The sequence below is a fragment of the Sinocyclocheilus grahami genome, unplaced genomic scaffold, assembly GCF_001515645.1.
Source record: "Sinocyclocheilus grahami isolate Dianchi unplaced genomic scaffold, SAMN03320097.WGS_v1.1 scaffold473.1, whole genome shotgun sequence".
NCBI classification, from domain to species: domain Eukaryota; kingdom Metazoa; phylum Chordata; class Actinopteri; order Cypriniformes; family Cyprinidae; genus Sinocyclocheilus; species Sinocyclocheilus grahami.
The window spans coordinates 46,336-68,343 of NW_015505652.1; the positions used below are offsets into that span (position 1 = coordinate 46,336).

At 37.0% G+C, this 22,008-nt stretch overlaps 1 protein-coding gene across 2 annotated transcripts in view; it reads right to left on the reverse strand.

The window, feature by feature from the left end:
- Nucleotides 1-17,865: 17,865 nt before the first annotated feature.
- Nucleotides 17,866-22,008, reverse strand: part of galnt14 (UDP-N-acetyl-alpha-D-galactosamine:polypeptide N-acetylgalactosaminyltransferase 14 (GalNAc-T14)) — a 74,270-nt gene continuing 70,127 nt past the window's right edge. Inside the window, exons 14-16 of one of the 2 annotated variants that reach the window (XM_016235647.1) lie at nt 20,439-20,558; nt 19,839-20,069; nt 17,866-18,090 (exon numbers count right to left, since the gene is read on the reverse strand). In XM_016235647.1, the coding sequence (XP_016091133.1) occupies nt 19,911-20,069; nt 20,439-20,558 (279 nt within the window). In that variant the 3' untranslated portion in view covers nt 17,866-18,090; nt 19,839-19,910. Of the gene's footprint in view, nt 18,091-19,753; nt 20,070-20,438; nt 20,559-22,008 lie in introns of both variants that reach the window. The other variant, XM_016235646.1, reaches the window with a different exon arrangement.

The following is a 22,008-nucleotide window of genomic DNA, read 5'->3' on the forward strand; positions in this document are numbered from 1 at the left end:
CTCATGAAACTGATTTCGGACAGGCTTCTGAGGCAACGTAACGGTTTAATGATCTATAACAAAATAGAATGAGTTTTGGTGATAACTAAACAAATATTATAATATAATACTGATTTCTGGCTAGAAATAACATCAAAAAATCGCAGGGGCACCCTTCCATTGTTGGGCCCTTGGAGTCATCCTAACACCCCCCACCCCCACCACCACCACCACCGTTACGGCGTGCCTGATGCTGCCTTCAAAAATAGATCAGATGAAGGAATCTTATGAGACAGGAAGTTAAGTTAATTTTAGATGCCTTGATGCCTTCCTACCTTGTAATGTGTCCTCCGAAGGCAGCATCTTTTAGTTTTCGGATGCAGCCTAATTAATTCAGGAACCAAACAGATGACGCTCATTATGAGTGAATCATTGAATCATTTACTCAATCGATTCGTTCAAACACTGACTAATTCAGTTTTGGCTTCTTTCAAACCTTTTTCATTGGCAAAACAAGTAACTAACTAGGAATACTATATCCAAAATGTAGGTTACTCAGTAGTATCGTCTTGTTTATTTAACTGTTGAATAAAAGAACATTTGATTCCTATCACATTCCCATTAGTGGTGTTGGTCTAATATCATTTTTGCACATGCATATTACTTCAGCAGTGGTTAGGGGTTTAATCACTAAACTATCACCGATAAATCCTGGTCTGTCAATAATTATGATGACCCATAAATCATTTTCCTGACAATATTTCAGAACTCATGTTGTCTGTTTTCAATGTGCTGTTGAGAATCAGTGATTAGCAAAGAATTACTTCAGTCAGTCAAAGGGGTTTGCAAAAGGTCTAAAATTGTTTGCGATTCGGTTTTGATCCATTCCAACAGTTCACTCACGTACTGAAATGTTTCCAGCAGTTTCTCACATCGGGAAAGTAACAGGATACTTTATAACAGAACGAACCTTGGAAATGTCTTCTATCGTTTGTCAACCATGAAGCACATCTGTACTCTGCATGCAGTTTGTGCATGACTCTCTACAGGTGACATATACACATATCCATAACAGTATCAAAATATGGGGACACTTTTTTTAAAGGGAGCCTGTGCCCCAGTAATAATAAAATACTAGAAATGTCCTTGTGCTCTTGAGTAAAGCACTTGTCACTGTCCTTGTCACTAACCTGCCATGTCCACTATCCATGACAATCCTTATACTGTATGTCACTTTGGTTGAAAATGTCAGCTAAATGACAAATTAGTCATTAGTAAAACTATACCTTTAGGGCAGTAGCATCTGCAATATAAAGAGATTTTACCCTATTAAAGCATTTAATGGCTGAAGGACGTACGTTTGGGCTGAGCAGTCACATCAACAGGGCTTGACAGAGGACGTGGTGTCATTGTGAAAGTGCACAAGCATTGTTAAAGTTCCACATGGCACTTTTGACTCCAGCTAATTAAAATTCCCATTTCACCCTCAATAACACTTTATTATTTGGTTGAGTGACTTCCCCTTCCCCTGCACACTCTGACTTTGTGTAGCATGCTCTGCTGTATCAGATGAGGTTTAAGAGGTCTAATGGCCAGACAGAGCCAGTAACAGTCTGATCCTCCTACTATGAGGTAACACAACAAAATAGCATGAATTACTGTGTTACGTGCCCACTAACTGCCACTCATCACAACCGCTAATTTGCTTAGCAGTGCCAGGCACACTTTGAAGCATCCAGCATTTTCCTTTCAGAGTGAAGATGTTGAAGCCAAGATGAATATAAGAGAGTACCATTGTGTTACCATGTTGTTTGTCCTAAAACAAGTGAATTTACATGGTAAAAATCTATTACCGTTTATGAGTATGTTTTATAAGAAAATAGCCTATTGTTTCAGTGTTTCTAATTCAAAATTTCACATTTAAATCAATGTGTTACTTAACGTTTCTTTGTAATTGTTTGTGAAATTTCGCAATTTCTGAATGACAATTCAGTTTGTTTCAGTTTTCAGTGTATTTCCCAAGATTAAATCCCATAATGTTTAATAAACTATCTAGATTTTAGAGATCTTGACCTTCTTGACTGAATGTAAATCAAATATACAGCATCATCATTTTCTCATATCTGCTGAATTGGTATTTTATTCTTAAAAATTATTTTAAATTGTTAACATATTTAAATGGCTAAAAAAAGTCATTCCAATTACTTATATTTACCTGTATTTTGTCTTTATTTTGAGGGAAATATAAACATATAAAAACTACAAAACTTTTTTGTTACTTTTTATCCAATAATGTTTTGCTAGAATATTACAAAAAACAATATTACACTCTTTTTCCCAACATGAGCGCAAAAATGGCAAACATCATAAAATTATAGGCTACTTAATAAAAAATTCAAAAAAATAGTTTGACATTCTAAGATTGACAAATCCATGTTTTCTAAATGTTAACACATGTTTTTCAAAGTTGTAAATAAAACAAATTTATTGGAGTATGTTTTACAATAAAAATACTATTTCAGTCTTTCTACTCAAAATGTAATGTTTAATTATATGTATTACTTGCCATCTATTTGTGAAAGTTATTAGCAATTCTGAGTGAATCTAAAAAAGACTATTTGTTGGAAAAAAGTTTTAGACCTTATTTGATACTTTATTTGTGATAGAATGACTGTGATGCTTGCAATAACATTGTATCTATGTCAAATGATTCATATGCTAACATATTTTGAATGCCTCTTGAAGACTGAAGAATGAAGAATGAAGCTTGAAGACTGAGAACATTACGAAAACCTTCATAACAAACTAATAAAATTAGTCATAAGAACGGCATCAGTTTTCCCCAGACTGTTGTCGTCTCTGATGAAAGTATGTACTGCTTAAACTGTCAGGGCACAATGCAATGTTATATTTCCTCCTCCTTTTCTCAGCAATGCAGAAGGTTGCGTGAAGTTCATCTGATTAATTCTGCTGGTGAGCTCTCTGCAGGAAACTTCAAAGACTTTTTATGGACACCTCTACATACAGCAATCTACATACTCATTAAGACCTAATTCTGCTGGGCTGCACAGGAGGCAGACACTATCATCAGAGACAGCTGGCTCCACGTTTAATGAGATCTTCTCAATCTTTTACTGACCGTTTATTATAAACTGGTTTTTATGAAGATCTTCTGAGCGATACTGGATAAATATTTGATACAGACAGACAAAAGCCATCACAACACAACAGAGTAAACCGCCACTTCTGCACAGCAAATTAAACAATGTCCATCCTCCGAAACACTGGGCCTTTCTTCTGTCAAGAAGACTTAATGCATGTTGTGAATACACTGGACTGACGGCATCTGCTGCCAACACACCGCAGTCATCACCACAGACTGTTGTTATCTCTCCAAAACAAAATCCAACCTGCTGTTAGATCACTTCACAAGCTAGCAGCTGCTTAGGAGAACCATAACAACATTACAACAGGCGCACTGCCAGGGCCCTGTTTGGAAATGCTAGAAGCCACAGATTGCATTATTTCATTTGAGCTACAAGGATAAGAACATTCTTTCCCAAGAAAGTAAGGTTATTATTAGATTATTTTTATGTCCTGGAAGCCATTAATCTTTTCAAGCTGTGACCACAGACCATGCAGATTGCATTTTCTCTCCCCTCTGTTGTATATTTAATTAAATTAATGGAAAAATCTCAGTGGTCCACCAGTGCAGCAGAATAACCATGTTTGAAATTGGAGACAAAGTGAGATAAAACACATATATATACAGTAGTCAACATTTGAAGTGGATCAAAAAAGTTCATCAAAGTTGTCCTAATAACAATACGGTTATTGTTTTGATTTTAGGACAACTTTGATGAAAGGTTTTGATCCACTTCAAATGTTGACTACTAAATATATATATACGGTATATATATATATATATATATCTTTAGCCCGATTGACCAATCAGAATTCCATATTCCTGGGAGCCGCATAATAAGCCTGAGCTAGTTAAGTATAATAGTCGGACAGCTTGTGAGTGCAACACAATTAGAGTGGGTGGAAACATAATGTCTCTGAAGCGCTCAACTGAAGAATGTCATTTTTTTTGCAGCTCAGTTTGCCAACTGGATGTCATTTTAGCCCTTCCTTTAGTTTTCACACACAACAGAAAACAAGAAAAATGATCATAGCCTTAAAGATGATAAAGATAGCAACAGAGGAAACAATTAGTCTTTTTGTTTTCTTCATGTCTTCTTTAAAATGTTGGTGTACACAGTTTGACTCACAGCACTTTTTACACATTCATTAAACAAGGAAAGATAAAACAGGATTTGATTATTAACGGAACAGTTAACCCAATTTACTCACCCTCAGGCTATCCAAGATGAATTTGTTTCTTCACTGGAACAGATTTAGAGAAATTCAGCATTACATCACTTGCTCAACAAATGGATCCCCTGCAGTGAATGGGTGCCGTCAGAATGAGGGTCCAAACAGCTGATGAAAACATCACTATAATCCACATCCATCCTTTTTTTTTACTTCAAACCATTGTTTCCAGCTTAAATATGAGTCAACTATCAATAATATTGCTTTCTCCAGTGAAAAAGTCTTACTTCTTGTCTGAATCAGGAAAGAAATATGCAGATCAAGCATGATGTACAAGCGATAACAGTCCAAAATGGTTCAAAAACAAATATGTCCAGTGGATTTTGATATGATTTTTCACTACAGTAAGGATTATTATGGATGATGGACTGGTCTTTTGACCAGAAGTGACGGTTTAAAGTGCGGATTACTAGTGGATTATTGTGATGTTTCTTCAGGTTTTTGAACTCTCATTCTGATGGCACCCATTCACTGCAGAGGATCCACTGGTTAGCAAGTGATGTAATGCTAAATTTATCCAAATCTGGTCAACTGATGAAGAAACAAAGTCATCTGCATCTAGGATGGCCTGAGGGTGAATAAACTGTCAGCAAATGTTCATTTTTGGGTGAAATATTCCTTTATGAAATCAAACTGTTGTAGGCTCACCTGTGCAATTAGTTCTTTATTAGCACGCAAAAGCCATTTTTCATGCTGATCCCACTTTGTTTTCAGCCTGAATAAATTTAAATGACCCAAGATTATTTTCTTATTTTTATGATTCTGTTCAAAGCCCGAGATGCAATTGTTTAATGAATTCACCAGCTTTGTTTTTCAAACCAGAAATAAAATGGCCTTTCAAATTTTTACCTTCAATTAACGTCACCTTCCTACCCCTCTCTTTGTCCTCTGCCATGATCCTTAGCCAGCAGCAGCTTGAAACCGACAGAAAGTGTATACCGACTCTACGAGAATGTTCTCTCGCACCTCTTAGCTGTGTAGTAATAGTTACTGTCAAGACTTACACCCATCAAACAACGCCCAAGGCCTGCTCTTCAAATCCACTCTCTGCCCAATTTAAGGTGAACTGTGTTTGAATGTGTTCACAGTTACTGCAGAACTCAAGTTGAGATATGCTGTCATGGTGGGAAAACGTTAGACCCTCAATGTTGAGATGGTGGCCAAGACAGCTAGACAACCTTATTAATGTTCTAGTCCTCAGCAAGCTGCTGTCAACAAGTTTTAGATGTTGTGCACGCTCATATTCTCAAAAACAACAGCTCCACTGGCAGTCGAGTCGAGGCAGTTTTTAATTAAAATCCACTTGCATGCAGGCAGTCATGAATCACCTGCCAAAAGGTGCAAAACAGAGGGAAATTTGTCACACAGACATATGTTGAAAAGAGATTATTTATTTTTATTTTCGGCAAGGAGTGTCATTAAAAATTACAGCTATAGAACTACAAAATGTCAGTCATTTTGAATAGACAGCACAGATGAGAAGTGCAGATGCTCACTGTCCAAGAAAAAGACTTTAATATGTTGGAGGGAGGTAAATAGCTTGCTACAATTTAGAGACTAAAATAGCAAATCCCTCATGAAACCTGCGGTACCTTGTTCTATTCTGTAGATGCCTTCAATGTGCTTATAAGAAGCAATCTTCAGCTGCCACTATGAGCTGCATTATTGTGAAAGAGTTTAAATTAGCAATTTTTCCCTTCAAAATGTCAGTACAGATATCATTTCAGAGACTATATGGAATATTTGTACTTTAAAAGTTAATTTGTCACACTGCAAGACATTTTCACATGAATCAGTGAAGGCAAATAGATTAATAAATAAATAAATTACACCATCTAAAATCAGTATCAAGATTAGAAGAAGTTTATATATATATAAACTTCTTCTAATCTTGATACTGATTTTAGATGGTGCAATTTAGTAAATTATTCATACCAGAATTTCATTTCTACTAAAATGAGATATACTGTTCATGTAAATGCAAAAATATATAGTAGCACAAAAGTCATGAGTTTGATTTCCAGGAAACACATAATGTATACACATATGCAATGTCAATTTTAAATTTATTATAAGTCACTTTTAATAAAAGTGTCTGCCAAATAAATAAATGCAAAATTTGCGATGCCATTAAATATTTTTTTAAACATTAGATTCACATTATTTTATAACATTATCATAATCTTAACATAGATTATGTTGAGATTATTCTGTATCATTTTTGCACCATCTGAAAGACAAGAAAATAATCACGTTTCAGTTTTTTCATCTGAGATACAATTAGTGTCATAGCATACTGCTCTCACTTTCTCAATATATGTTGCATAAATTATCATAATCTCATGAGTAATGAAGAGCTATATTTATTTTTAGTCGCATTCTGAATGTATCTCCACATGATGATATTCCTTTTTGACAACTTCACAATTATCACAATTTTCCAATCAGAGATGCATTTAAATGAATCTCCTTCTATATTTAGTGTTCAGGTCTCCTGATGAAGAGAACAGATTTTTGTGAAATGCATTTTTGAGGCCATCAGAATACAATCAATGGATGCATATATTTATATATATATATATATTTTTTATGTCCATAGGCTTACTCATTTGTAATTATATATTAATAAGTATTCTAATTAAAATGATTAGTTATTCCATGGTAATTTTATTAATGTATTATATATATATATATATATATATATATATATCATATGTGACCCTGGACCACAAAACCAGTCCTAAGTCGCTGGGGTATTTGTAGCAATAGCCAAAAAGACATTGTATGGGTCAAAATTATAGATTTTTCTTTTATGCCAAAAATCATTAGGATATTAAGTAAAGATCATGTTCCATGAAGATATTTTGTCAATTTCATACTGTAAATATATTAAAACTTAATTTTTGATTAGTAATATGCTTTGCTAAGAACTTCATTTGAACAACTTTAAAGGCGATTTTCTCAATATTTAGATTTTTTTGCACCCTCAGATTCCAGATTTTCAAATAGTTGTATTTCGGCCAAATATGGTCCTATCCTAACAAACCATACATCATGGAAAGCTTATTTATTCAGCTTTCAGATTATGTATAGATCTCAATTTCGAAAAATGTACAATTATGACTGGTTTTGTGGTCCAGTCACATATACTAAATTGCTGTGTTTTCACCCAAGTGAGCAGTAGGCCTAACATTTAATATAGAAGAAACAACAAGAGACAGAAACAGCTGTCTGGCAGATCAAACCAGCAGACTGACTGATGCCAAGCAGCAAAGTGCACCAAGATGATGTTAGATCTTGGCATATAAGAGAAAACCCTGGAGACACTATAGACAACAGTGTTGTGGTGCCACTGGTGGGCTCTTTTGAGAAACATGCGTCCTAGTTTCTAAACGGGTGGAGTGAAGGAACACATCCTCTGTTCTAGTGATCTGTGCACTCTTTCCACACGCACAGCTGGGGGTCGCTTGAGATTCCCCACAAACCCTTGGGAGCGACATCAGATGAGGTGCGTCACACTGAGAATGGCTCACAAATCTTTTCAGATTCCTTTACGTGGCTCACATTCTTTCATGCATTACTTTAAGCACAAGCTATTAAAAGATCACAGGTGAGCACTGACTCAGCAATTCAGGTCACAATATCTCAGTGGAGACGCTTAAAGCTTTCCATTATGAAAGTCTTCATAATGGAATCATGACATCTCATTAAAATCTGAAGCCGTGAATACCATATTGAGGTGAAATAAACAAGCAGCAATCAAGGAAAAACAGAGCTTATACTGTATATTTAAAGACTGTTTTTTTTCAAATAGAAAGTTGCAAAGAACAACATCTATTAAAAATATAAATATTTTGTGATAAAAAGTGATAGTAAAGACTTAGATTGTTACAAAAGATTTCTATTTTAAATAAATACACTTCATTTTAAACTTTTTATTCATCAAAAAATCTTGAAAAATGTATCACAGGTTGATTGTAAATCACACAACGTTGATAATAAATCAACATATCAGAAGGATTTCTGAAGGATCATGTGACACTGAAGACTGGGGTAATAGCTGATGAAAATTCAGCATTGCATCATAAAAATAAATGATATTTTAAAGTATATTATAATAGAAAACCATTATTTTAAATTGCAAAAATATTTCACAATATTACTGTTTTTCTGTATTTTTTAATCAAATAAATGCAGCCTTGATGAGCATAAAAAACATTAAAAAATTATCCCAACATTTTGAATGTGTCTATGCATATAATCATCTGGTATTGGTTCATTTTAATGTTTTTGTTTAAATTATTATTAGTATTATTAGTATTTGTTTTGTAAATGAAAATCTTTGTATTTGCATTATTTTGCAATATGAGAGAAGAGCAAAGAACTGCGAGAGCCCAAATGGCCAGTCAGCACTCATGGAGCAGGTCTAAATAATGCAGGAGTGAAGCAGCGGCTGATGTGATGGACCTGACAGACTGGAGTAAATGAAAGTACAGTCCTCAATGTCAAGCAGACAGTGGTTAGGCGGACAGTATTTATTCACCCATTGTGTCTCTGTCTGCCCATTGTGTGCTGTGAGAGGTGACAAATGTTATTAAGATTGCCTAGTTTAATTTGAACCCAACTCGGGTCTTATCGTTAGCGGGATCTTAAAAGAGCCTCTCGGCAGCGTATAGATTTCAAATATAAGATTTTACAGGTGCCGTGAAGGACATTTGGATGTCATTAAACGGATGAGTTATAATTTAAAGCCTAATTAAAATCGAAGAACATTTTCACCAACAGTGCAACAGTAGAGGACTGAATCAGCATTGGTGAAGAAGGTGAAGACCTGCAGTTAATGATGCTTACACTTTTAAATCGCTTACTAATACAAAAACTCATAGATTCTAGCTGATTTTTTTATTAACATGGAAAAAAAATTCAACAGCTCCAGCTCATCTGGTCCTATGAGATGTGCTGGAGCAGCCACACATAAAAAGAAGAGAAGGTAGATGTGTAGTTTGACACACAGTGTTGAACAGCAGCTGTGATCTGAGGTGCTTGTACACGTCGCATGTTTGCAGTGAACACAAAGCACCAAAGCACAAAAAAGCTTTCATATCTGACAGGCCAGTATGTGTACTATGTACAGTGTACTGTGCTCATACTGTCTACTGGTGGTATAAGGAAAGAACAGTTCCTGTTACAGAACATTCTTGTACGGATTATTCTGGAGTCTCTTTGTCTGGTTTGGCTACTTTTCCAATACTGAAAAAAAAGGTCCATGCAACCAGTTGGCAGAAGCTTCAGCTAGATCCTTAAGGGATAGTTCACCCAAAAAAAGAAGATTCTGAAAATATAGGAAAAATTACCAAAATACCTACTTTCATGGTCCACAGTAGAAAGTCAAACATAAACAATTCTTAAAAGAGAAAAGGTGTATAATTGTAATTCAATTTCAAATTTAAGAGTGTATATTTATATAGTGTGTTTATATATTTAATAAATAAATTTCTATTGGTGGAGTCTTCTGCTAGATCCTTTTTGGAGAGTTCAAAAAATTTAAATTCTGTCATAAATTACACAGCCTCGTCATTCCAAACTGTGTTTTTTTCTTCTATGGAACAAAAGAGAAGATTTTTAAAAAGATTTTTGACATTTTTGTATTTTATTAAGAGAGGACAGTATATAAGAAGTGGGAAGAAAAAGAAGTGGGAGAGAGATGTGGTACAGAATTTGGAAAGGACTGCAAGCCGGGACTCGAACTTGGGTCGCCCAAAGCGCAACGGCGCTGCCCATGAGGCTATCAGTGCCGACAAAAAAAGAAGATATTTTGAAGAATCAAACAGCTTTATTGACCACTGACTTTTATTGTATGCGGGGAAAAACACAGAGACATTTCCCAAATTATCTACTTTTATGTTCTACAGAAGAAAGTCATAAGAACAATTTCTAAAAGAGAAAAGCTGATAAAATATTGCTATTGCCCCAAAAGCTTTATACCAGGGGTGCCCAAACTCGGTCCTGGAGAGCTGGTGTCCTGCAGAGTTTAGCTCCAACTTGCCTCAACACACCTGCTGGTAAGTTTCTACTATGCATATAAGAGCTTGATTAGCTGGTTCAGGTATGTTTAATTGGGGTTGGAGTTAAACTCTGCAGAACACCGGCCCTCTAGGACCGAGTTTGGGCACCCCTGCTTTATACCAACTGGACATGTCTTTGTAATCTTATGTAATCTTACCCTTTGTGTATTTGCGTTCTATTTGAAGGCCTCTACTGAGCAAGCAAAATTTCCATGTGTAGGTGCTGATAAATGAACATCATATAATGCAATTATGAAATGATTTCTTTGTTTGACTTGGTTCCGAAGCAGTTAAACATCAGGCTGCATGAAAACCGCATTAGTCGGAGGGACCCAGGAGGCATCAAAGCGCAATCAACTCATTTAGTGCCCCTGTGCTTGCTGTGTAATTACTAAACCACAGCAGCCAAATGGAGATCGATGGCTGACCGAGAGGCAGAGCGATGAAAACACCGAGCGAGAGAGAAAAGGCTTACGCTCAGCTGCACATCTGAAATACCATGTCTGCGCAATAAAATGTCACAACACGCCGTGTCTGCCGCAAAACAAGATTACCTGATGTCAAAAGCGCAAGATACATATACAGCCAGTCATGCAAGGGGAAAAGCTTCAAGCATGGAAGAGTCACTGCGGCTCAGACATCAAGCAAAGTCAAATTTGGTGGTGAGAGCTACAAAGGAGAGAAAACGAGAGAGAGAGAGAGAGGTACTGCAAGGGTGAATCAAGACAGTATTAATTTCACTCTAGAAGGAGCACTGATGGGGAATGAGGAGGGATTTTTTTTCTCTAGAGTTTGGCGTCGTGTGGTTAACTAATTTCATTTAGCAAGCTTCAGGAAAAGAAGCTGGTGCAAATCAGTAAAATGCACCTTTTTCATTCTCATTATGTTAACATGTTCAGGAGTAAATTAGGCATTGCACAACACCCTAAACAAAATATCAGTTAAAACACAAAATAGAACTGATACTGCCATCTTTTTGCATTAAGTAGCATTCTCTGCAGAGGTCACTGTGTATCAAGACCACCTTCCATTACACTTGATGGAACTGTTTCCAAAGCTGAACACCAAATCAGCATGATTTCTCAAGGATCACGTGACACTGAAGACTGGAGTAATGGCCAAATTCAAACAATGATGTTTTCCGTCACAGGTGTATAAACTACATTTTAAAATATATTGAAATACAAAACTGTTCCCCAAAATATCCTCCACACTATTACACCACCAGAATGAACCACTGATTCAGGATGGATCCATGTTTTCATGTTGTTTATGCTAAATTCTTACTCTACTGTTCAAATGTTGCAGCTAGCAGAAATTAATATTTATCGGACCAAACAACCTTTTTCCAATCTTCTATAGTCCAGTTCTTCAAAATATCTCATTTTGGTTTTGCATGAGAAACAAAAGTCATATAGGTTTGGAGCTACTCTACATGAGGGTGAAAAAATGGCAGAATTTTCATTTTTTAGGTGAACTGTCTCTTTAAAGAAGATAATTGTTAACCTCTCCAGAGTGACTGACAGTTTGAGGCAAAATCAATGATGGGAAACCATACGCGCTTGAACACGAGCGGAGTGATCCGCAAGAAGGGGCGAAGAACAAAGGCTGAGAAATTACTGCCAAATCCTCAATTCTTCATCTCCTGACAGCAATTCATCCCTGCTCATCTTGGTCTTTTTGGCAGGATCTTACATTTTCTTGCGGTGGTAATTTTCTTGACCTTTGTCTCTGGCACTGCAATTTCACCGTCCTCCCTCCAATATCAGAGAGAAATATCAGCGGGGTTATGCAGTTGACAAAGGGGCCAGCACATAACAAGCACTGCCAAACTCCTAGACATGAACTCAGCAATAACAGAGAAAATCGATAATGGCCCCACTGTTCCTGATCTTTTAAATGATGTGGACTGATGGGAGATGTGGGTGCTGGCAGAGCTGAACATAGCAGAAGCAAAAGTGGAACCATGGATCTTCTATTGTTGACCTCTTGAGCGACTAGCATTGTGGAGTCAGTGGGGTTACGCTAACACACAAACCCAGAAGAGAATCTTTTGTGTCCTCCCCCACAAATATACAGAACCCTGTGCTGACGGTGTTGGCAGGGGAGGCTTCATAATAGAAACTGTTTACTGGGAAAAACAGAGAACTCCATGATCCTGCAGAGGTTCTTTGGAAAGACAAATCGAGCATTTAACCCTATAAAGCACACTGCATCATATTTTATTCATTATATTGCGTTGCATTATTTGATTTGCCCCCACAATAAAAACTACAGATCTTCGATCATAAAACTAAGATATAGAGTGACAACTAATATTTGTAAGCATTTTATGTAGGTAGTCTATAAAGATCTTACTGTAAGCCTATGGGCGAGACTTCCGGTTCATTAGTCGCTATAGGTAAATAACGAGAAGAATAACACAACAAAGCAGTGTGTTCATAATTAAGATAATACATTAAAATAATATGGTAAGACACCAATTTTCAATATCAAGCAGCAAAACCAACTGTTTTGTTCAGCTAAAAATAGCTGGACGCGGATGAGACCAGACGCGGCCGTACCCATTTTTACAGCAAGAAAAAGGTGTATAGGCCTACACACACACACACATATATATATATATATATATATACACACACACACACACACACACTAGTATTCGATTTTCGATTCGATTTACTATTATTTGATTTTCCAGATATATACATCCATTGAATTCTGCTTCACTCAAGAGTTAAGATTTAAAGGACTGCATCATTACTTGTTTATAACTATTTTTACAAATATTTTCATTGTTATAGCAAATACATGGTTGCACAAATGAACTAACATCATTCAATCACACTTTTAACAAACCTGATTAAAATAAATAAAACAATCTCATTATTTGATGCATTATCAAAATTTTTTGTAACTCTGATTACATGTACTAAAAAAAATAGAAATAATATTTCATAAAAACCTTTAAAATTGCCAAAGAAGTAAGGTAACACCAGTGACTAAAAAATGGTACATGTGGTCTTTAAATAAATGCACAAAAAATATGAAAGATCATTAAGCTGTCATTTATGTGTATTCATAAATTCAAAAGGTAGTATAATAATGTGGTCTAAGTTTAAATGTTAAAAAATAAATACATTTTAAGACATCTTGCCATACCAAAAGTGGACGTTTCTGTAGAATGACCCATATATGACTACACATTTATGCCCCTTATATATGCATTTCAAATCATGTAAATGGGTTTCAAATGGTATTTACTTAAGGACAACAGTTGTGATGATTTCTTAAATAGCCAACAATTACTTTAGTGGGATTTAAAATGGCAATGTGTCCAGAGGCTGTTCAGGCTCTTCAGTGGAGTGTTTAAGTGCTCTGTTGCTGGGGATCCTTTCATTCTCTTTCTCTATGACTGAAGGAGGGCAGACTGACTGTAGGGGTCTTGGCCCGGCTTCCATTTGAGAGCGACAAGCTATGTTTTTTCTTCACAATCTGCCAAGGGATCATCCTAGTGTTTACTCCTAATACAGATGACTTTGGAAATGTTTCCCCCCCCTTCTATCAGCATTGGACTATTAGTCCGAGAATAGCTGGCATACCTTCATTTCTTGTTGTCTGTTTTGGTTTAGAATATAGCCATCTTGAAAAGCGAGCATGATCTGAAAATGATCTCTAAGGTCATGTCCACACATACACGGGCATTTTTATAAACAGAGTTTTTCCTTCTTCTGTTTTAAAAAAAATCTCAGTCCACATGAAATCGCAAACGCATGCTATGAAGCACTGTCAAGTGCATGCCAAACCAACAGGTGGCGATATAATCTCAACCGTAAAGCCATGTTGGCCAATCAGAAGCCTGAAAAAGTCTCCAGTAGGCGGAGATAACAGTGCAGGCGCCGACGTCACAAGCCAAAATCTCCGGTTTCGCTGTCTACACGATAACACTGCAACCGGAGTTTTTGAAAATCTTCACCCTGGCAGGAGTTTTCAAAAATGTTCGGTTTCAGTGAACTGGTGTTGCGCTTGCGTGTGGACGAACGGCCAAACCGCGTAGAAAAAGCTGCGGTTTTAAAAATTACCGCGTTCGTGTGGACAGGGCCTACATGTGTTTTTCAGACTCCGGTAAAAGGCACGTCTTGATTTTGCCAAACGAGTTGTGTTAAAAATAGTCAACATGACAGGATTCCCAACCCGTTGTACTTTCTCAATAAGTGAATCTGGATATTCAATGCAAAAGAAATCAATCAATAAATAGGAAAGGACTTAATTTTATCCATCAGAAACTGATTGGATCATGAAAAGGGCATTAGTCGCAATAACAGGTTAAGATTTAGTGACGTCAGCCAAAAAATGAAGGCAGAGCTAGTTTCCTATGCTTTTATGAAATGTTACACAAACAAATGTGTACAAATGTGCCTTATGTTGACCCAGGAACTGTACATTTTAATTAGAAGCACTGACTATATTATGTAGCTGTTACGAGACGAGCCACTTTTGCAGCCTGCATTATGGTTGCTTAAAAAACAAAAAAACACAATGAACCAAACTAAAATGCATCTCCATTTACAAATCCAGAAGAGCACTGCATTAAAAATCTGTATGTTCTTTATACTGTGTGATGTGAAGCACCCAGCGGTGTAGTATAAGAGTTAGGGCTGTAGTTTTGAGTTATTTGGTCACTGGCTGCGATAACCCACAGCGGCAGCTTGCTAGTGGCCCCTTGATAGCCATTCTGAGAGCTGGATAATGATGACCCCCCACACCATGAGTCTTCAAGACAGGAAAATCTCTCTAAGACAGAGGGATGCACATGGAGACAAAAGCCTTTCTGTCGATTACTGCGAACTTACCAGAGGAATGAAATACCTGCTGCTGCTCTTCAGTGATTACATTTCATTTCATGCGATGCCAAGGCTGGAGTAATTGTTGTCCACTGAGACACAATAAAGCTGGTTAATATGTTTCTCTATCTGGACTCCAGCCCCTTTCCTTCAATACAGTGGAAGTTAATCCACCTTGGGTGAATGATGCTCAAGGTCGTGGCAGGGGCTGCTCTCTCTATTTAGCATCAGAGAGACACTGAATTTGTCTTTATCAGGCTAATGCAGAGCTGCAGTTTCCAGCCCTCCGGTGATGCAGTGTTTCCTCTTTCTGCCATGAAAAGTTTAAAGCTTAACACACTGGACATTTTGAGACATGAAGTGTGTAATTATCTTAAAGCTCCTGCTAAGAAAAATAGTCCACTACAATGTACAATACAATTGGCCCAGCAACATATTACAGTAATATTAATGCTTAAGATTGTGCTGCATTTTCACTACATTTGTTAACTGAGATGCAAAAAGTTGCATTTGTATGAAGTAAGAGAGAGAGCAAATTTGCAGTGTGATACGAGTGATGTAAAGTAATGCGGGCAAATATTAAGGTGTAGTCACATTTACTTTTTTCAGCAAAATTTAGCAGGTGAAATGCAGTCATTTCAATAGGAATCCACTCAACCTTAATTTCGTCTCACAGCAAATGGGTTCGAGTTGGTCATGTGGAATCAAGCATGCCAGATAATAAAAGATAATAAACAATTTTCCGAACACTGCTTCCATCTCTTATTGGATGCAAAAAGACCCCTAACCTGCACTGAGTGCCCGCCCACTTTTTATGTGACCTCGGTTATGGAAGTATTTTTCCCAAAGGGATTTTTAAGTCTTAGTTAAACAGTTACAAACCAAAAACCAAACCAACCAGCTGGATCACAACATTACAAACTCTGATTTGAAGCAAAACATTTTGAAAATCGGACAAAAGGCAAAGGTACAAGACCATGTACTTTACAGCTTTGACATAATCAAAATAAAAATGATGGATAAATATCAAAATGTTTTCACATTTATTCCAAAATGTGCATATATATTCACACAAATAGTTAAGTATTTTTTTTTAGCAAAGTGAGACTTTTGTCTTGCTTATATCATTTGCATTGATTCATGGGAGTGGGTGGGTGCTAAAATGTTCTTTTGGCTACATTCGCTTGTTTTCAAATGCCTGACAAGTGATTTCTTTGCAGAATCATGTGTAGTGTAGGTTTTCAACCAGGACTTCTGCTGTTAAACAATTATTTAAAAAATAAGGTGAAATAGTGTGGACAGACGGCTTCCACAAAATAATATACAGTTGATTAACAACCTTATAGTGCACAGTATGTCTGTATGTCTTTAACCAGTTTATAAGTTATCGTTAAAAATCAATCAAAATGATTGGGACTTTTACTCTTGGAACCCAGCTGTTGAACTCTGTTGGTTGAGCCAATGTTGCTGTACTGGGATGATTGTGAGCCGACAACGAACATTTTGATAGCGCCACCACAGAGATTACACATTTAAAAGAAATCAACATTTAAATGGCCTATAATTGTCACTGTACATTAAGCTAGAATAAAAAGTACTTTATAACATCAAAAAAACAACACACTTCAGCTTTAAAGCACTACAGTTACAGTGCCGCTGAAGCAATTTGTAGGTCACAGAAAGAGATCTCTCTGATATAATGATTTTTAAAACATAAAGAAGCTCTTCTGCTGGAAACCACCAGGATTCCGAGATTCCCTAAAAATTGACTCCACTGCATTGTATTGACTAGTCTCCTACACATATCATTAGATAACACGTCTGAGACAAATCTTTCTGCTCTCACCCTTCTCATCTTGATCTTCCCTCATAATGACTCATTCTCACTAAAATAAAGTAGGCATGTGGAGACTCGTGCAGACTATTCAGAGCACACACTTTTAGAATGTCAGGAATCAAATAACGACTCAGTGGTTTATTCTTCAAAGCTATTAGGTTCAAACTCTGTAGCGCCGAGGACTTCAACAAAAAAAAGAGTGGTGAAATCGCTGCAGCATCAGGAAGGGCTATGTAAGAAAACACCAGAACCTAATTGGATGTAATTGCCGGGTGCAGGCAGCCAGACTACAAGTGATGAGGGCATCTGAGCTGCGCCACGTCTGAGTCTCAGTATTCTCCCAGCTCCTGCAGAGCTCAGCCTTCTAATGAGAAGAGGAGGACAGACTGAGGAAGTGGTAATTGGATCCTCCCTGTCCTGTCGCCTGGGCATGTGTGGCGATGTGGCTGTGCTTTATTTAGATCCTCTAGGCAAACAGTCTCAGTTCTCCACTTGCCAGCAGCGACCGCAGAGCTCATGAGAACAAAGCACTCCTGCCCATCTTGAGCAGAAGTTTGCTCTCTGCAACTGCATGCAGCAGCTATGCCATTATATTATGGACTAATGAGGCTGTGCCGACATGCTAATTAAAGCAGGCTGGCTGTGCAATTCGTTTGGGATTCATCTACTTTTGATGATCATGTAAACAACTACCTTAAATATACTCTGATCACTGTTTACTTGCGCAACCAGACTACAAAAAATAAACGCAAGTAGCAGGCCATTAAGAAAAAATAGGGTATTTATTGAATGTCGATGTGCTAGCAGATGTATCTCACAAGTGCTTCGTATTGGGGTAAATTCAAGCGAAACAAATAAAAAGGTTGTGCGCTGCACTCCAGTGTGAGTGTGTATGTGTCACACACGGTGTGTGTCCCACAAGTTTGTGTGCGTCCAGCTGCCAAACTCTGTTCTGGAGAGCATCAGTATGATTGACACTCTGGGGAACCTAGGGAGGAAGACAGAAGAGAAGATCAGCCAAAGCACATACAGGCAGACAGGGTAGGTTATTATGCATGTATGTCAAACTTTAGTATGAGGCTTATCAGTTTTTGAAATATAAGATATAGGATGTGTCCAAAACACTAAAAATACTGTCTGATTAGGTTTTCATTATTGTCTACTGAGATGCCTTTTTGAAGCATTACATTTTTATATACAGTATAAGCTATACATTTATGGATGTATTTTTTTCCAACTTAAGATTGTATTTGTACGAAAAAATATTAGTTTTTACAAATTATGCATGTTACACATTTAGCGCATAATAAGCAAGGTTATGTGATATTTCTTACATGTATAATATACCATAATACCTGAGTTACTTTTTAAGTAACCCTCTTCCTTCCCCACAATGCAGTCAAGGCTTGTCCATTGTGTGCAACAAATTGTCCACAGTGCAAGCGGATGGCATGATGCAAAGCAACAAAACTAGGCCACCCCCATTATAATCAATGAAGTTGTCTACACTGCAAGACCGTCAGAAGGACATACACAGCAAAAAAACACCACTTTGAAAGTAAAAAAAAAGCCAAGCTCAACATTGATGTTTTGGAAGAGGAGTCTCAGCCATCCGATAAGAGAAAAAGTTACAGCTCAAAGATAAAGCTTGAAAGCCGCAATTATTAAAAAATTTTTTTTTTTATTTAGTGGCAGAAACGGGCTTCCATACAAAAGTAACTACTGTAATAAAAAAAGTAAAAAATGTAACAATTAATTGCTTTCTATTCGAAGTACATACTTAAATATACTGTACGTTTAAAGGGGTCATAGGATGCCCATTTTCCACAAGTTGATATGATTCTTTAGGGTCTTAATGAAAAGTCTGTAACATCGTTTGGTTAAAATTTCTCAATGGTAGTGTAAAAAACACCTTTATTACCCTGTCAAAAACAGCTCTTTTCAGATCAAGCCGTTTTTGTAGCATTTTCCTTTAAATGTTAATGAGCTATGCTGACCCTGCCCCTCCAACACAGATTAAAGTAAATATAGGTGAAATGTATAATTCCTTTGCTGCTAAATATAATTATGACATTAAAACAATAATGACATTTATTTGTAAACAATTTTACTCATTGTTGAGAAAAAATTATGAATTATTATGAAAAAATTATATCCTGCCCAATGATTGAGCCACTGTTGCTATGTCAGGCTGGGCTGCGTTTCAAAGAAGCAGTGTTAATTTAGTATTGTTTTTTGTGTTTTAATTATTTCAGTTCAGTTTTAGTGCTTTAAATTTTTACTTTATTTTTTTAAGTTGAAATTTTTCATTTAATACTCATATTCTATTTTTGCTTTATTTAAATTAATGAAAACCATGATTAATAGTTTTTGTTCACCATAACGACACTGCCCAGAAGCATTGTGAGTCTCAGTTGATCACACAGACCATTGGTGCCACTGATTTCTACAGTCTACAACTTAATTCATTACATTTATATAGTGCTTTTCTAGGCACTCAAAGCGATTTACATTGTCAAGGGGTATCTCCTCATCCACCACCAGTGTGCAGCATCCACCTGGATGATGCGACGGCAGTCATAGTGAGAATGTAGCATTAATATAGTGGCAGTAATGAGGTCATGTCATTGAATCAGAACGTCCTGCAATACCTGGGGTGTGCCGAAGAGACAAAGGGAGTGGACATAGCAGAACAGCAGGACACAGATGTAGCCCCTCCTGGAGGTACACACTCACTCTCTCTGCCTCTCTATCCATCTTTGACTCCAGCTGAGCTCTGAAAGGTGAGGAGAGGCCAAGGAGGAAGGATCACGAGAAAGGCATCTCCCATCTCTGAGTGTGTGCTGACAGTTCACATGGGCTGATCACCAGCATTTTACTGCTCTCGATGCCGTCCAGAGCCATCTCGCTGTCCACGCAGAAACGAGACGCCAGGTGCTCCAGGTGAGTGCCAGATTTCTGCCAACGCTGCAGTAACACAGGGCATATGAACACATGTGCAAGTGCACATCAGCTGCGGACAGCATAAAATATCTTGCATGTAATGTATAGTACACATTCATACTTCACATATATCTACGCCTTCCTGCACAACAAACAAAGTGATTGTTTTTGATGCTACAGTATGCCGAACGTCCCTGACACTGACATGACAAATGTGACGAATGGAAATGCTGACATCGGCCTGAGAGTAAAGCCTCTCCTGAGGGGCTGTCTAACGCTGGGACTGATACTCATAGAGCTGATGTCAGTGGGTTCCTCCAGAGGAGCTTTCTAAGTGCGGCCTGATTTATGGTCTGTCACGGATGTCTCCTGCGTTCTCGTCAATGGAGGTACCTGCTTGCCATCGCTGATGTTGCACGGCACGAGCAGGATCTGGGAGGCAGGAAAAGTTGTGGAGACAGACAGACAGTGCTGCTGCTGGCGGATTTGCTGTCCATGGGTGTAGATCCACTCCTGTGCAGGAAAAAACAGGCTTTTCTGATGCTGAACCAATGTATAACAAAATGAAAAAACAAAAGTAATTCCCTTTCTAGAGAATTACACAGATGTATTTGCTGTAAATACAAAGATCTTACAGACATTTTAATGTAATAGTGCACCCAAAAATGAAAATTTGCTTACTCTCAGACAATACAAGAAGTGGATGAGTTAAAATGGCTTAATGATGGATTCGTTTTTTACATATATGCAGCTTTACGCTTCACAAGATGTTAATTGATGGACTGGCGTCATGTGGATTATAGTGATGTTTTTATTTAGTTGTTTGAACTCTCATTCTGACGGCACCTATTCCCTGCAGAGGATCTATTGGTGAGGAAGTGATAAAATGGCTAATTTCTCCAAATCTGTTATGATGAAGAAACAAACTCATTTACATCTTGGATGGCCTGAAAGTGACTAAATTTTCAGCAAATTGCCATTTGGGGTGAACGATTCCTTTAAATGTTATGTGACAGATTGGACTGATACCAAATTAACCTTTAAAATGGCAAACTAAATGTCTTTAATGAGGTCTTTTAGTGAGTCACATTTGTTCATTAATTTGTAATTAGCTTCAAAAAATCAATCTTTTGTAGATTTAGCATTTACATTACATTTATACATTTACCAGACACTTATTCAAAGCGATTTTTTAATAGAGGAACATAAGCAAATCATCACAGAGCCAACAATATTCATAGTATACAACAGCATATTTATTAGAAAACTAGATTAGGAAACAAGCTAGAGCATTTACGGACTTGTTCATTTAAAGATGTCTGTTCTAGTATGTCATCTCTACTTAAATTGTAAACAGAGAGAGAGATGTTGGAAGAAAATAGATACTTTTTGCTTTCCTTTGAGAAGGTGGTCTCATTTGCAGTTCTGAGACACGTAGGGAGAGAATGATGCACAAGGGCAGTGTGAAAATGTGCTTTTGTGAGCCATGCTGATGAACCGCTTCCCATCTGGTGAGTCTTAGACGCTTAACAAGGTCACGCGCAGCAGGCAGCAGGGAAACATGCTCTTGTGGTGTTATGAACACACTTAAGTGCTCTGAAATCACTTTTGGGGTGTTCCGGCCCCAAATCTACTGTCTACAATCATCTCTGGGCTTCATCATTTAGAGAAAAAACATCTGAAAAAGGCAATTTTTTTACGGTGCACAGAGGAACAAGAGAGAGACTTAAATAAACAGTTTCTGAGTAGAATGAGGGTCTAAGGCTTTATGACTAGTAGTTGGTGGCTTTGGCTGAACCATCTTTTCAGTTTAAGAATTGGTTCCCTTTGAATTTTTTGAGCTGGATGGAGTTTTTCCATCATGGTCTATGACATGGAAATAATAATAAAAAATATAATACTACAGTATATATATATATATATATATATATATATATATATATATATATATATATATATATAT